General features: G+C 38.2%; 1 protein-coding gene across 5 annotated transcripts in view; it reads right to left on the reverse strand.

Moving 5' to 3' along the window:
- POC1B (POC1 centriolar protein B) overlaps positions 1–15363 on the reverse strand; it is a 100022-nt gene that overhangs the window by 44827 nt on the left and 39832 nt on the right. For all 5 annotated transcript variants that reach the window (XM_020882466.2, XM_020882468.2, XM_020882467.2 and 2 more), the window contains 5 exons: positions 13103–13210; positions 12865–12980; positions 11601–11734; positions 8885–8953; positions 8108–8260 (listed from right to left, as the gene is read on the reverse strand). In XM_020882466.2, the coding sequence (XP_020738125.1) occupies positions 8108–8260; positions 8885–8953; positions 11601–11734; positions 12865–12980; positions 13103–13210 (580 nt within the window). The remainder of the gene's footprint in view (positions 1–8107; positions 8261–8884; positions 8954–11600; positions 11735–12864; positions 12981–13102; positions 13211–15363) is intronic.

Genomic DNA, 15363 nt, shown 5'->3' on the forward strand with positions numbered 1-15363 from the left:
TCAGCTGGCACTCTGCTTTGGTTCTGCTTTCTGGTTTGTATTTTAGTTTTGTTTTTAACTGGTTGATTTAATTTTTGCTTTATTTTGTTTGTCAGGTCGCTCTCCTGTAATCTGCTTTCTGTTTTAGCTTCATGTGTGTGTGTATGTGTTCTTTTGTTTTTGTTTCTGCTTGTCTAATTTTGCTTTTACCATTTGTCTGGATTTCATTTTTGTTTTTTTTTTTTAAGTCCCCTTTACTGCCATGACAAACGGCTTATGGGGTGTCTTGGTTCATTAACCAGAAGTTGGGCCTTAGCCTCTGGGTTGGAGTGCTGAGTCCAGGACACTGGACCACAAGAGTACTCCTGACTCCAAGCAGTATTATCAGTGAGAACTCCCACAAAAGCCTCCATCCAAATCCAAGACCCAGCACCACCCAATTGTCTGAAGCACCCAGTGCTGGGTGCCTCACCCACAGAATAAGCAAGACAGGAACACAGTCCCAAGCAGCAGCAGGCAGGCTGCCCATAGATACCTCAACACACACCACCTCACACGGCCCTGCCCATCAGCAGGAAAAAACTCACCTCCACTGGCCAGAATGCGGGCACAAGCCCCTCCCAACACGAAGCTTACACAAGCCGCTGGACCAACCTCACCCACCAGGGGCAGAGACGGGAAGCAAGAACTATGACCCTACAGCCTGAGGATAAACTGAAAGTGAAAGTGAAGTCGCTCAGTCGTGTCCGACTCTTTGAGACCCCATGGCTTGTAGCCTACCAAGCTTCTCTGTCCATGGGATTTTTCAGGCAAGAATACTGGAGTGGGTTACCATTTCCTTCTCTAGGAGATCTTCTCAACCCAGGGATTGAACCCAGGTCTCCCGCATTGTAGGCAGACACTTTACCGTCTGAGCTACCAGGGTAGCCTGAGGATAGGAGACCTCAAACACAATAAGACAAAATGAAAAGGCAGAGAACTATTGCACAGTTGAAGGAACAAGGTAAAAACCCATAAGACCAACAGACCATGGAGCTGCAAAAAACAAAGAGGAAATAATAAGCAAACTACCTGAAAAAGAATTCAGAGTAATGATAGTAAACACGATCTAAAACTCTTGAAGATGGAATGGAGAAAATGCAAGATTCTTTTAGAAACACATTTAGCAAGGACCTAGAAGAAATAAAGAATAAATAGTGATGAACAACATAATTACTGAAATTAAAAATACTGTGTGTGTTAAGTTGCTTCAGTCATGTCTGACTCTTTGCAACCCTGTGGATTATAGCCAACCAGGCTCCTCTGTCAATGGGATTTTTTCAGGCAAGAATACTGGAGTGGGTTGCCATGCCCTCCTCCAGGGGATCTTCCCAACCCAAGGATTAAATTCATATCTTTTTTGTCTCCTGCATTGGCAAGCAGGTTCTTTACCACTAATGCCACCTGGAAAGCCCAAAAATACTCTGGAAGAAATTATTAATAGAATAACTGAGGCAGAAGAACAGATAAGTAAGTGAGCTGGAAGATAGAATGGTCTACTGAAGAGCAGAATAAAGAAAAAAGAATTAAAAGAATTGAGAATAGTCTCAAGAAACCTCTGGGACAATATTAAACTCACCAACATTTGAATTATAGGGGGCCTAGTTGAAGAAAAGAAAAAAAAAGGGTCTGAGAAAATTTTTGAAGTGATTGTAAGTGAAAATTTCCCTGAACGGAAAAGAAATAATCAAGTCCAAGAAATGCAGAGTCCCATACAGGATAAACCCAAGGAGAAATGTGACAAGACATATTCATCAAACTAACAAAAATTAACCACAAAGAAAAATGTGAAAAGTAGCAAGCAAAAAGCAACAAATAACATACAAGGGAATCGCCATAAGGTTAACAGCTGATCTTTCAGAAGAAATTCTGCAGGCCAGAAAGGAGTGGCAGGATATACTTAAAGTGATAAAAGGAGAAAAGCCCTACAACCAAGATTACTCTTTCCAGCAAGGATCTCATTCAGATTCAGAAAATCAGATCTTTACAGATAAGCAAATGTTAAAAGAATTCAGCACCACCAAACCAGCTCTATAACAAATGCTAAAGAAACTTCTTTAGACAGGAAACACAAGAGAAAGAAAAGAGCTACAAAAACAAACTCCAAACAATAAATGGTAATAGGATTATGGACTTGGTGGCTTAGTGATAAAGAATTCATCTGTCAATGCATGAGATGCAGGTTTGATCCCTGGGTTGGATGATCCACTGGAGAAGGTATGGCAATCCACTCCAGTATTCTTACCTGGGAAATCCCATGGATGGGAGCCCGGTGGGCTGGAGTCCATGGGGTCACAAATGAACTGGACATGACTTAGTGACTAAACAACAACAGTAGGATCACAGATGTCAATAATTACCTTAAATGTAAATGGATTAAACAATCCAACCAAAAGACACAGGTTGGCTGAATGGACACAAAAATAAGACCTCTATATATACTGTCTGCAAGAGACCCACTTCAGACCTAGAGACACATACAGACTGAAAGTGAGGGGCTGGAAAAAGATATTCCATGCAAATGGAAATCAAAATAAAGCAGGTATAGCAATTCTCATATCAGATAAAATAGACTTTAAAATAAAGACCATTACAAGAGACAAGGAAGGACACTACATAATGATCAAGGGATCAATCCAAGAAGGAAATTTAACAATTATAAATATATATGCTCCTAACACGGGAGCATCTCAGTACACAAGGCAAATGCTAACTATAATAGTGGAAATAGTAACACAATAATAGTGGGGGACTTAAACACCTCACTCACACCAATGGACATATCATCCAGAAAGAAAATTAGTAAGGAAACAAGTCTTAAATGACACACTGGACCAGATAGACCTAATTGATATCTAGAGGACCTTCCATCCCCAAACTGTAGAATACACTTTTTTCTCAAGTGCACATGGAACATTCTCCAGAATAAAGCACATCTTGGATCACAAATTAAGCCTTGGTAGATTTAAGAAAATTGCACTTTTTTCTGACCACAATGCAGTAAGATTAGATATCCATTACAGGAAGAAAAAGAACTGTAAAAAACACACAGGGGCTAAACAGTAAGTTTTTAAGTAGTCAGTCAGTGAAGAAATCAAAGAGGAAATAAAAAAATACCTAGAAACAAATGACAATGAAAACACAACAACTCAAAACCTATGGGATGCAGTAAAAAACAGTGCTAAGAGGGAAGTTCATAGCAATATGAACCTACCTCAAAAATCAAGAAAAATATCAAATAAACAACCTAATCTTACACCTAAAGCAACTAGAAAAAGAAGAACAAAAACTCCAAAGTTAGTAGAAGGACAGAAACACAAAGATCAGAGTAGAAATAAATGAAATAGAGACAAATAAAACAAATGCAAAGATGAATAAAACTAAAAAGTTCATCCTTTGAAAAGATAAACTTTAAATAAAAAATAAACAGATAAATCTTTAACCAGACTCATCAAGAAAAAAAGATGACTTAATTCAATAAAATTAGAAATGAAAACAGAGAAGTTACAACAGACAACCAGAAATACAAAGGATCATAACAGACAAGAGACTACTAGAAGTGAGTATATGCCAATAAAATGGACAACCTGGAAGAAATGGACAAATTCTCAGAAAAGTAAAACCTTCCAAGACTCAACCAGGAAGAAATAGAAAATATGAAGAGACCAATCACAAGCACTGAAATGGAAACTGTGATAAAAAAAAATCTTCCAACAAACAGAAGCCTAGGGCCAGATGTCTTCACAAGCAAATTCTGTCAAATATTAGAGAAGTGCTAATACCTATCCTTCTCAAACTCTTCCAAAAGAGGGAGGAAAACTCCCAAACTTATTATAAGAAGCCATCATCACCCTGATATCAATACTGAAGATATCTCACAAAAAGAAAATTATGGGCCAATATCTCTGATGAACAACCAGCCTCAACAAAAAACTAGCAAACAGAATCCAGACACATTAAAAGGATCATACACCATGATCAAGTGAGGTTTATCCCAGGGATGCAAGGATTCTTTAACATACACAAATCAATCAATGTGATACACTGTATTAAAAAATTGAAATATAAAAATAATATGATCATTTCAATAGATGTAGGAAAAGTTCCAACAAGATTCAATAACCATTTATGATAAAAACTCTCCAGAAAGTAGGCATAGAAGGAACCTACCTCAACATAATAAAGGCCATATATGACAAACCCAGAGCAAACATTCTTAATGGTGAAAGAGTGAAAGCATTTCTTCTAAGATCAAGAACAAGACAAGGATGCCCACTCTTGCCACTATTATTTAGTATTGTTTTGGAAGTCCTAGCCATGGCAATCACAGAAAAAGAAAAAAAAAGAAATAAAAGGAATCCAGACTGGTAAAGAAGTAAAACTCCCACTGTTTGCAAATAACATGATACATACACAGAACACTCTAAAGATGCCACCAGAAAATTACTAGAACTAATCAATGAATTTAGTAAAGTCTCAGGATACAAAATTAATACACAGAAATCCCTTGCATTCCTATACATTAACAACAAAAAGTCAGAAAGAGAATTAAGGAAACAATCCTGAAAATACAACCCTCAAAAGAGAAAATAATTGCAAACAAAGCAACTGACAAAAGATTAATCTCCAAAATAACAGTTATAGCAGCTCAATATCAGAAAAACAACCCAGTCAAAAAACAGGTGGAACACCTAAACAAACATTTCTCCAAAGAAGCCATTTCTCCAAAGATGGCCAACAAACACATGAAAAGATGTTCAACATTGCCCATTATTAGAGAAATGCAAATCAAAATTACATTGAGGTATCACCTCATGATGGTCAGAATGGCCATCATCAAAAAATCTACAAACAGTAAATGCTAGAGAGGATGTGGAGAAAAGGAAATCTTCCTGCAATGTTGATGGGTATGTAAATTGATACAGTCACTATGGAGAGCAGTATGAAGATGCCTTAAAAAATGAGGAATAAAACTACCATATGACCCAGCAATTCTACTGCTGGGCATCTACTCTGAGAAAACCATAATTCAAAAAGACACATGTACCCCAGTGTTCATGGCAGCACTATTTATAATAGCCGGGACACTGAAGCAAGCTAGATGTCCATCAACAGATGAATCAACAAAGAAGCTGTGGTACATATCCACGATGGAATATTATTCAGCCATAAAAGGAATGAATTGAGTGAGGTGGATGAACCTAAGCGCCTGTTGTACAGAGTAAAGTCTCAGCAAGAGAAAAACAAATATCATACGTTAACATACATAAATGGAATCTAGAAAAGTGGTACTGATGAACTTATTTTCAGGGAAAAAATAGAGATGCTGACATAGAGAACAGACTGGTGGATATAGGTGGGGAAGGAGAAGAGGAGGTGCAGAGATAAGAGCAGCACTGACATATACACAGTACCATGTGCAAAACAGCCAGTGGGAAGTTCAGCTTGGTGCTCCGGGACAACCTGGAGGGGTGGGATGAGGGAAGTAGGAGGGAGGCTGAGTCACGCTGCTGTATCGCAGAAACCAACACAACACTGTAAAGCAATGATCCTCCAGTTAGAAACGTATAAAGTGTATTTTAAAAAGGAATGATGATTTCAATGGAATACAATCTATTGCGTAGAATAAAATTCCATGAGCCACCCTCATGTAAATACATAGATGACTACAGTTTATCAAGCATTCGTAGTTGTTTTTAGTGGGAGGTATCCATTTAATCATACTGGTGAAAATGGAACTTTTTACAATCCATTTTGAAGATCTAAAACATATACCACTATGCATTTACACATAGTATGAACTTAATAAATATTTGTAGAGTCTAGGAATATATAATAACCAAAATAAAGCGAATGATATTACATTTACTTAATGTTCTGACCTGCCTCCTGAGAAATCTGTATGCAGGTTAAGAAGCAACAGTTAGAACTGGACATGGAACAACAGACTGGTTCCAAGCTGGGAAAGGAGTATGTCAAGGCTGTATATTGTCACCCTGCTTGATTAACTTATAAGAAGAGTACATCATGAGAAATGCTGGACTGGATGAAGCACAAGCTGGAATCAAGATTGCTGGGAGAAATAGCAATAACCTCAGATATGCAGATGACACCACTTATGGCAGAAAGCGAAGAAGAACTAAACAGCCTCTTGATGAAAGTGAAAGAGGAGAGTGAAAAAGTTAGCTTAAAGCTCAACATTCAGAAAACTAAGATCATGGCATCTGGTCCCATCACTTCATAGCAAATTAGATGGGAAAACAATGGAAACAGTGACAGACTTTATTTTGGGGGGCTCCGAAATCACTGCAGATGGTGACTGCAGCCATGAAATTAAAAGACACTTGCTTCTTGGAAGAAAAGTTATGACCAACCTAGGCAGCATATTAAAAAGAAGAGACATTACTTTGCCAACAAGGTCTGTCTAGTCAAAGCTATGGTTTTTCCAGTAGTCATGTATGGATGTAAGAGTTGGACTATAAAGAAAGCTGAGTGCCGAATAATTGATGCTTTTGAACTATGGTGTTGGTGAAGACTCTTGAGAGTCTCTTGGACAGCAAGGAGATCCAACCAGTCCATCCTAAAGGAAATCAGTCCTGAATATTCATTGGAAGGACTGATACTGAAGCTGAAACTCCAATCCTTTGGCCACCTGATGTGAAGTACTTACTCATTGGTAAAGACCCTGATGCTGGAAAAGATTGAAGGTAGGAGGAGAAGGGGACAACAGAGGATGAGATAGTTAGATGGCAACACTGACTCAATGGACATGAGTTTGAGTAAATTTTGGGAGTTGGTGATGGACAGGGAGGCGTGGCATGCTGCAGTCCATGGGGTCGCAAAGAGTCGGACACAACTAAGCAACTGAACTGAACTGAATGTTCTTATTTTCAACACATTATCCTATTATTACATTTTACAATAAATGTTGAAATAATTGATTAAAAAAAAGAAAGAAAAGTGAGGAAATGACAATACAATAAATGGCACAAAGATGAAGTAAAGCACAATGGTAAAATACTTTATTTAGAAGCTCTGGAAAGATGGTGGCAAGTTGAAAAGGACAAAAATTATAGCAAAGAACTGAAAATAAACACTACCATGGAAAAACAAGGAAAGAAATCCCAATGATGTGGCCAAATTAAACAAAATCTAGAAAACTGTCCAAAGATATCATTTTTTTCTGGAAACTTACAACTGAGTGTACACACACACACAAACCCTGAGACTAACAGAAACAGCTGAGGTAAGACAAAAGACCAAGAGTGGCGAAACCAAAATTAAAGGGCTGGCGGCGGGTGAGAGACCCAGGAACCATTTGGAAGGCAGTCGAACCACAGCATGAACAACAATCACGAAGTAGCTGGGAACTGCCATTCAGGAATAACATCTTAAAAATTCAAAACATCTACTCTGAAAACAAAGAAAGATTCTGCCAATGACTGGGGGAAAAAATTCAGATGAACAGACAATAGTGATTCCTGATTTCAGCTCTTGCTGAGAGAAAAAAGAACTTAAGAAGAATCATGCAAAATGGAAAGAAATAGACTAATACCAGCTAAGTATCTAGCAAAGACAAATTTACAGCTAAATAGACAATTATATACTTGAATATATATGTTGGCAAATAGTAAAATGGTCTCAATTACTAGGTGTAATGATTAAACCTCTTCTTACTGTTCCTAAGACTTGCTTCAAGATACCCATTTCAATAATTGCTCAAAAAATTCTTGCCTTTCAGCTGTTCTCATGACAGCTATCACACAACTTTCCTAAACACATTGAGAACATGAACTAGCTCAGACTTTACAGTCAGAGGCCTTAGATTTGATTCTTCATTTCCCATTATTATTATCACAGTTTTTAAGTTTTATTTCTAAATCTTCAAGCTGCAAATATGAGGCTTTAGCACTTTACATACTACTCTATTTATAGTTTTATTAGTGAATATAATTGTTTCTTAAAGTGCTGTTGTTTTAAAGGAGGACTAGGCTTTATATAATTAAGTATAATTCCAAGCATATAGTTCACCAATAGTCCCAAAGTGTACACTTACATATGGCAGGGCAAATACTCATTAAATACTCACTTCAACAGTTTCAATTCTTCCCTCATGCGGATGTGGTGTCCTTGGGTAGATATCAAGAAGATGTGGCGGTGAATCAAAGTGCAGTCTTTTGAGGTTTCTTTTACTAATATCTTTATAATTCAGTTCATCAAAGTTAGTCCTCCATAATAAGACCTATAAAATTAATCAAGTTGGCAGTTATTGATTTGCAACTACAAGTAGAAGAAGGAAATTTTAAAAAAATGAACATATAGAATAGGCTCTCAAAATAGTTAGGAAGGCTAGATATATATTCCCACAACATTATATCTCAATACTTTTTAAAAGGGTAATAGGAAGAGATTTCATATTCTGAATTTTCTTTATGTCCACCTTATTCAATAAATGTGGCTCTGAGTGACTTTTGGTCGTTTCAAATAAATACAGACTTGTCACAATTTAAATGTACCATACTCAAGAAGTTTAATCAACATTTGAAAAATAAAACACACAGACAATAGATTAGGAAACAATTCAAGTGAAAAGGCCCACACCAATATTAGGCATTCAGTGTTAGTTTTATGTATAAGTAAGTATAAAGATGAGCAAAAGAAAATAACTGCTATTTGAATTCCTAAAATGATCAGAACTGGCACCATTTCAGCTATGAGATAGCAGATTCCCTGGCACTAACTAAAATATAAATTCATTCATAATCATCTGAAATAGACAAACTAGCTGGTTGTAAAAATCTCAGTTGAGGTCTCAGATTCCATTTCCCCTAATCAAAACAAAGAGGGAGCAGAGAGCTTTACAAACCTGTGCATCTGCACCTCCTGATGTAAACAGCTCTCCACCTTTTGAAAATGAAACAGTGAAGACAGGCCCCTAAGAAATAAAGGGAGATAAAAGGAAAAAAAGCATTTGATAATGTGTTTCCGTGGCCAAGAAGGCTGTGAGTATTAATTTTTCATCCTAATTTGTGCAGACTATTTATGCAATATGTCTGAGGACATATTCAGCTGCTAGCAACCAAGGCAGGCAAAGAGAATCAAAGCATCAACTCAGTTATCTGAAGACATCTATAAACAATACTGAGAAAGAGATACTAATAAAAATGAGAAAATACAGTTTTCTTCCCTTTAAAGAAGTTTGTGCATAGGTCAGTAAGAATTTCTGCTGTTAAAATTTTCTGGCTTTGGAATCTTATTCAACAAACCACTAGCAGAAGCTGAATGATAACCCTGTAGGTGATGGGAATGAGGCTGTAGGAAGAGAAGTCACTTCCTGAGCCCCACATGCTTCACCGAGTTCTTCACGGGGGCAACAGCGAGCCACGTAAAGTTCTCAGAGCAGGACACAGAGAGGAGAAGAGCTGGGACTGCTGACAACTGATACCACGGCTGTGAGAATGATGAGCTGGAGTTTGAACGAACAGTTGGAAGCCACTTAGGAAGTATACTGCAGTTATCAGGGTGGGAGGTAACAGGAAAGTGAGCGTGGTAAGCAACGGCTGCGGCGCTGGACGGCTCTTGGCACAGTCACAGAATGACCTCTGGGTCAGCTTTTAGTCAAGAGGATTCATTTCTCATCTCAGAAATGCTAGTATACTGTTTGTTTTTTAATAAGTCAGTAATAAGTTCCATTCCATACAATGGAAACAGTGAGAAACTTTATTTTGCGGGGGCTCCAAAATTACAGCAGATGGTGACTGCAGCCATGAAATTAAAAGATGCTTGCTCTTTGGAAGAAAAGCTATGTCCAACCTAGACAGTTTATTAAAAAGCAGAGAAATTACTTTGCCAACACAGGTCCGTCTAGTCAAAGCTATGGTTTTTCCAGTAGTCACGTATGGATGTGAGAATTGGACTATAAAGAAAGCTGAGCACCGAAGAACTGATGCTTTTGAACTGTGGTGTTGGAGAAGACTCTTGAGGGTCCCTTGGACTGCAAGGAGATCCAACCAGTCCATCCTAAAGGAGATCAGTCCTGGGTGTTCATTGGAAGGACTGATGCTGAAGCTGAAACTTCAATACTTTGGCCACCTGATGCGAAGATGTGACTCACTGGAAAAGATCCTGATGCTGGGAAAGATTGAGGGCAGGAGGAGAAGGGGATGACAGAGGATGAAATGGTTGGATGGCATCACTGACTCAATGGACATGAGTCTGAGTAAGCTCCAGGAGTTTGTGATGGACAAGGAAGCCTGGGGTGTTGCAGTCCATGGGTTTGCAAAGAGCCAAACACAACTGAGCAACTGAACTGAACGGAATCTATACATGAAAATTTATGGGGAAAAGCCTCTTATATCTTTCACGTAGACCAGCCCACAGTCTCAGGTTAACACCTCATAAATACCTTCACCTCCAGACTGAAAATTTCCATCTTCGTGTATAGTGCTTTTCTCCTAAATTATTTTATTTACCTTTTTTTCCAGTACTCAGTCCTTCTTCCACGGATATTTTAATCCATGGCCACGTTTATTGGTTGTTAATCCAGCCCAAATCCATGGGTACACATATATCTGAGCTGGTTAATTGTCTGTTTCTGCTTCCCTCTAACACAGCTGTGAAACAAATGATAAAGCAAGCAGGAAGTCCAGCAGGATACAAGAAGACAGAAAAAGAAAACTTCTCCCCTAGACCACAAAGCCCATTCTATTTCTGGATATAAATCGCTTATATTTGGTTAAAAGGAAGTACCTAGTACATCTTATTTAAAAAAAAAGGGGGGGGATGTATTCTAAAAAATTTAGAGAAGTTTGAACATTTACCCAGAAAAGAAGAATAGTTTTTACACTTAAAAAAGTTTTCCTTTGGAATATTATACATCAGTATGTGCATGTGTGTCTGAGTGAACAGGCTCCATAAACAGCACCCCGTTTCCCCACTGAATTTCTAAACTAACTAAAAAATAAGACAAAGAAATACTATCTTTCTTACTGATGAGGGCTTGGAAAGAGAGAACATGGCTTCATCTGTGGGCAAACAGGCTTTCTAGACCTGAAACCCAGAATGAGTCACACTTGAGTACCCCGTCACAGGCAAGACTGGACAAGGGCTGGCCTCCCCACAAGAAATGCCAGAGGAAAGCCATGAGCACAGGCTCCTAAGAGCTGAGGGCATTAGGCTCGACTTGTCAAGTTTCTCCTTCTAAACTCACCCATCAATTTAGTGGAAGACGAGAGTGAAAGAGTGGGGAGGCTGAGAGGGTCAGAGCTGGCATGTGAGGGGAAAGAGCAGAAGTCAGAAAAACACGTATCTGTCACCATTTAACCAGTCAGACCCATACTACATACTGAGGAAGACAGCCATGGAGGGTTACGTTACCGGCCATTGAAAGATACACATTGATTTTGACAAGAACTACAATAATATTTCGAAGAGCTGCTTCCAGAGAATGAAAACACAGCCTTGCAAGCAAAAAAAAAACAAAAAAAATTTGTAATAGCAGCCATGTGTAGTACACTTGGGAAAGTAATACAGCCATATAATAAGGTGGATCAGAGCTAAAGCAAATATCTTAGGGTTCACACCGTATGTCCTTGAAGTGTGTATATAAGCCTTCCTTCTAAGAGGTCCAGGATCTTCAGCGTACCATCTGAAGAAGCAGTGATGAGATAGTTACCCGAAGGATGGAACGACAGACAATTAACTCCACCGCTGTGAACTGATTTGTGGAAAATAAAAGCAAAAAATTCAGAGAATAATTCTTAATTCTAAAGATGCCCCTTTACCATACTAGCAATATTAGGTTGAAAGCAAGAATCAATTAGAGGTAATGTCTCCATAGCACCAAAACTCTACATAGCTCACTAAGACAAATAAGTAGTGCGGCATCAAACAGCTTAAGCTTCCAGTTCATGAGACAGAAAAACTTTACAAATGAGAATCTGTCGAGGAAAGATGGTCTTATTAACTACCTAACTATAAAATCTTTGGATATAGTGCCAATATAAATAACCATTATCTACCACCAGTTCACGTAACGTATACATCCTAGCCTTAAACTAAATTTAATAACCAGTTAGTTGCTTGGGACAAGGCGAAGAGTATGGAGATGTCTTTGGAGAAGGGCAGCCCCGTGCCAGTTTGAGAATTCATTTCTGGACACCTTCCTTCCAACAGGAGGCAGTATAACATAGCGATCAAAAGTTTGTTAATCACTGTACTTTGTAAAAGCGTACTTTGTAAACAGAAAAGACCTATGTCAGTCCGAGCAATATTTTAGCAAGTTACATAGGCTCTTTCAGCCTCAATTTCCTTGCCTTTAAAGTGGAGGTAACAGTAATACCTCTGAGGGCTGATGTGAGAACTTAGCACAGTGTCTGCTACATTATGTTTATTAAGGAATGGAAATTTGGATTTAATATAAATCTAATACACATTAAGAAATCAATTCATTTCTCTTTTAACTTCAATAGACAGGCACAGTAGGATGTTGTTTTCTGCCAGTTATAACACCTATTTGTGCTCAGGTATCTCCTTCTGAGTCAATTTTAATCCTGGATTCTTATACAAAGCAGATAACCAAAGTCTGAAAATCTTATAGTAACTTTTTTATTTTCTTTTTCCTTTTTTTTTTTTTTTAACAGCTCTGGCATCATTTTTAAGGTCCATCCACCTCCCTCTGCAGGCTGGCACCTACCCCAGCTCCTTGGACCATGCTGCTGATGGCGGCTAACTTTTCTCTGAGCAGTCCATCACACTCAGTAACAGGGCCAAGCCACACTGAGAATAGTTTCTGCCAGCGTAAGAGAAGCTCACTGTACAATTCAGTTCTGTTATGGGAATCCTTACCTTGATAATGCTGGAGTAACTTGTTCACTCTTATATCCCAGATTTTCACAGTATGGTCAGAACCTGCTGAAGCTATGCATGTACCATTAGGGTTAAAAGCCACAAAATTTGCAAACCTGGGAGGGAGGAATAAGATGGTCTCATATTTCAATTTCTCTTTCTTTACTTGAATTGTAAACAATTAAATGTCTCCTTAGCATACTAACCCATAAAAATTCAAAAAGAGAAATGGACTTACCCTACAAAATCTGAGAAGTTGTTGACACACTGCTTATTTGTGGTATCCCAGATTTTGATAGTTTTATCCTCACTGCATGATACAATTAGCCTGCCATCAGGTGAAAACCTGGAGAGCATAAGAAAGATTATTCTTGTGGAAGGCTCCTGACAATCACAGTCAACTCTGCCATGACACGCAACTCAGGCTATATGCATTAAATGATACCACAGCATGCAGCAGAATCATGTTCTGCTACCAACATCTTTCCAACTGAAAATAACACAATGAATGACATTAATAAACCATTAAAAAAGATCACAATATACTATATAGACTAACCAAGTTTCTCTTAACCTTTTATTCTTTAAATGATTTACTTTTATGGTACCTGTTCTAGGTCTGCACTGCTTCCAAGTCAAATATCTTATGCTTTTTTTTTTTTAAAGTATTCTCTATTTCTGTCATTTTCTGGTATTATCCATATGACCCAAGACAGTCTCTATTACTCATCTTACCAACCCTGCAGTGAAGCTCTTTGTAAGAAAAGGACTGGTATCTTAAGAATTAAAATTGAATGCTATCATCAATAGGGGCTTCACTGGTGGCTCAGTTGGTAAAGAATCAGCCTGCAATGTGAGAGACCTGGGTTCGATCCCTGGGTCGGGAAGACCCCCTGGAGAAGGAAATAACAACCGACTCTAGTATTCTTGTCTGGAGAATTCCATGTATAGGGGAGCCTGGTAGGCTACAAAATGTGTCCATGGGGTCACAAAATGTTGGACACGACTGAGTGACTATCTTTATCATCAACAGGAGAACAGATTCCCCAAATCTGTGACTTCCTGGATAAGGGGAGGCCAGAGAGCTTCAATGGACTGAAAATAGGACAACTCAGTGATACAAAACTGAAGTTCCTTCATGGACACACCTACTATCCACACACCCCATTAAAAAACAAAATGAGAAAATTCTCAAACATCTTGTCTACTGCTTTTGTATTCTCTTTCCCTTTAAGATCCTTCCCAAGGTTGCTTTTCTGCCTTAAGTGCCTTTTTAAAATGGAGACAGAAGAGCAGAAGATCAAAAAGAAAGTGAAAACTATCAGGAAACTATGAATACTAATTCTGCCATTAATACTTTAGCAATAACAAAACCCAAAAAAAGACAGATTTAGGTCACAGACCAATTATGTTTCAATTTTATTTGTAGTTTCCCTCTCCGCCCAGATTACTATGAAAGTCTTCAACTAAGTAAGGGTGTGGATTATAATTGAAAGCTTTTCTTTTTGTTCTCTCACCATCCCCTCCTCCCAACTCCTGTTCTTAAGGCTGGCCTAAAAATAATTCTTCCTAACAGAAACTTTCAATCTAGAGTTTATGAATTCACCATATTTTAAAAAGGACAGAGATGCATAATTAAATTCTATGTGAAATAGTCTTTAAAAATTCAAAGAAATAAACTTGAAAGGAAATATCTCCCACACTGAGCAGTTCAGCTTGATTTTGTAATAACGTACTAATCTTTTCCTTTAGAAAATATGTGAGGAAGATTCAGATATGAATGACAGTATTATAGAAACACTCCAAAGAGATGAAACTTACTTGTATAGATTCTGGAGCAGAAAAACCTATTCAGTATCCCCGTGACAATAACCTTTGCATAAAATTATAAATAATTAATAAAGAAATCAAAGTGTGTTTCTTAAAATGCTATCTTTTAAAAAAATTACTTAATGTGAACATTTAAAATTTTATTTTTAAGAGATGACTCAGTTCTTACATTTTAAGAAAGCAATGATGAAACATGTAATAAAATGGAAGGATTAGGTGAAAGCCGAGTACAAAGGACAAACTCACGCTATGACATTATTGGCCAAATACAACCACTGCCCCCACCACAACTACTACCATCCTCATTTATCCTGCCAACATTAACTGAGCATCTATGTGCTAGAATGGTTCTTAACACTACTTATGACAACTCATTTAATTCTCAAAATAACCCTACCAAACAAGGGCTACTGCTGGCCTCAATTTACAGATGAATCAACCAGGGCGTGTAAAGGCACAGGAAGCTGCCAGTAACACAGCCAGGAAGATGTGACCTAGGAAGTCTGGCTCCAGGGCCAAACCGCTTGGCTGCTCTGCTGAAGACTCCGACAGAAAGGAACGTTTCTCTTACTGGCCAGAGTGGAGCACAGGAAGTTCTGTGTGGCTTCTCTGTGACCACAGAAAGTTCTAAAGTGGAAGCAAACCACAAGGCCATGCTCTTAGGAGGCT

This window comes from Odocoileus virginianus, chromosome 24, assembly GCF_023699985.2.
Source record: "Odocoileus virginianus isolate 20LAN1187 ecotype Illinois chromosome 24, Ovbor_1.2, whole genome shotgun sequence".
In the NCBI taxonomy this organism is placed as follows: domain Eukaryota; kingdom Metazoa; phylum Chordata; class Mammalia; order Artiodactyla; family Cervidae; genus Odocoileus; species Odocoileus virginianus.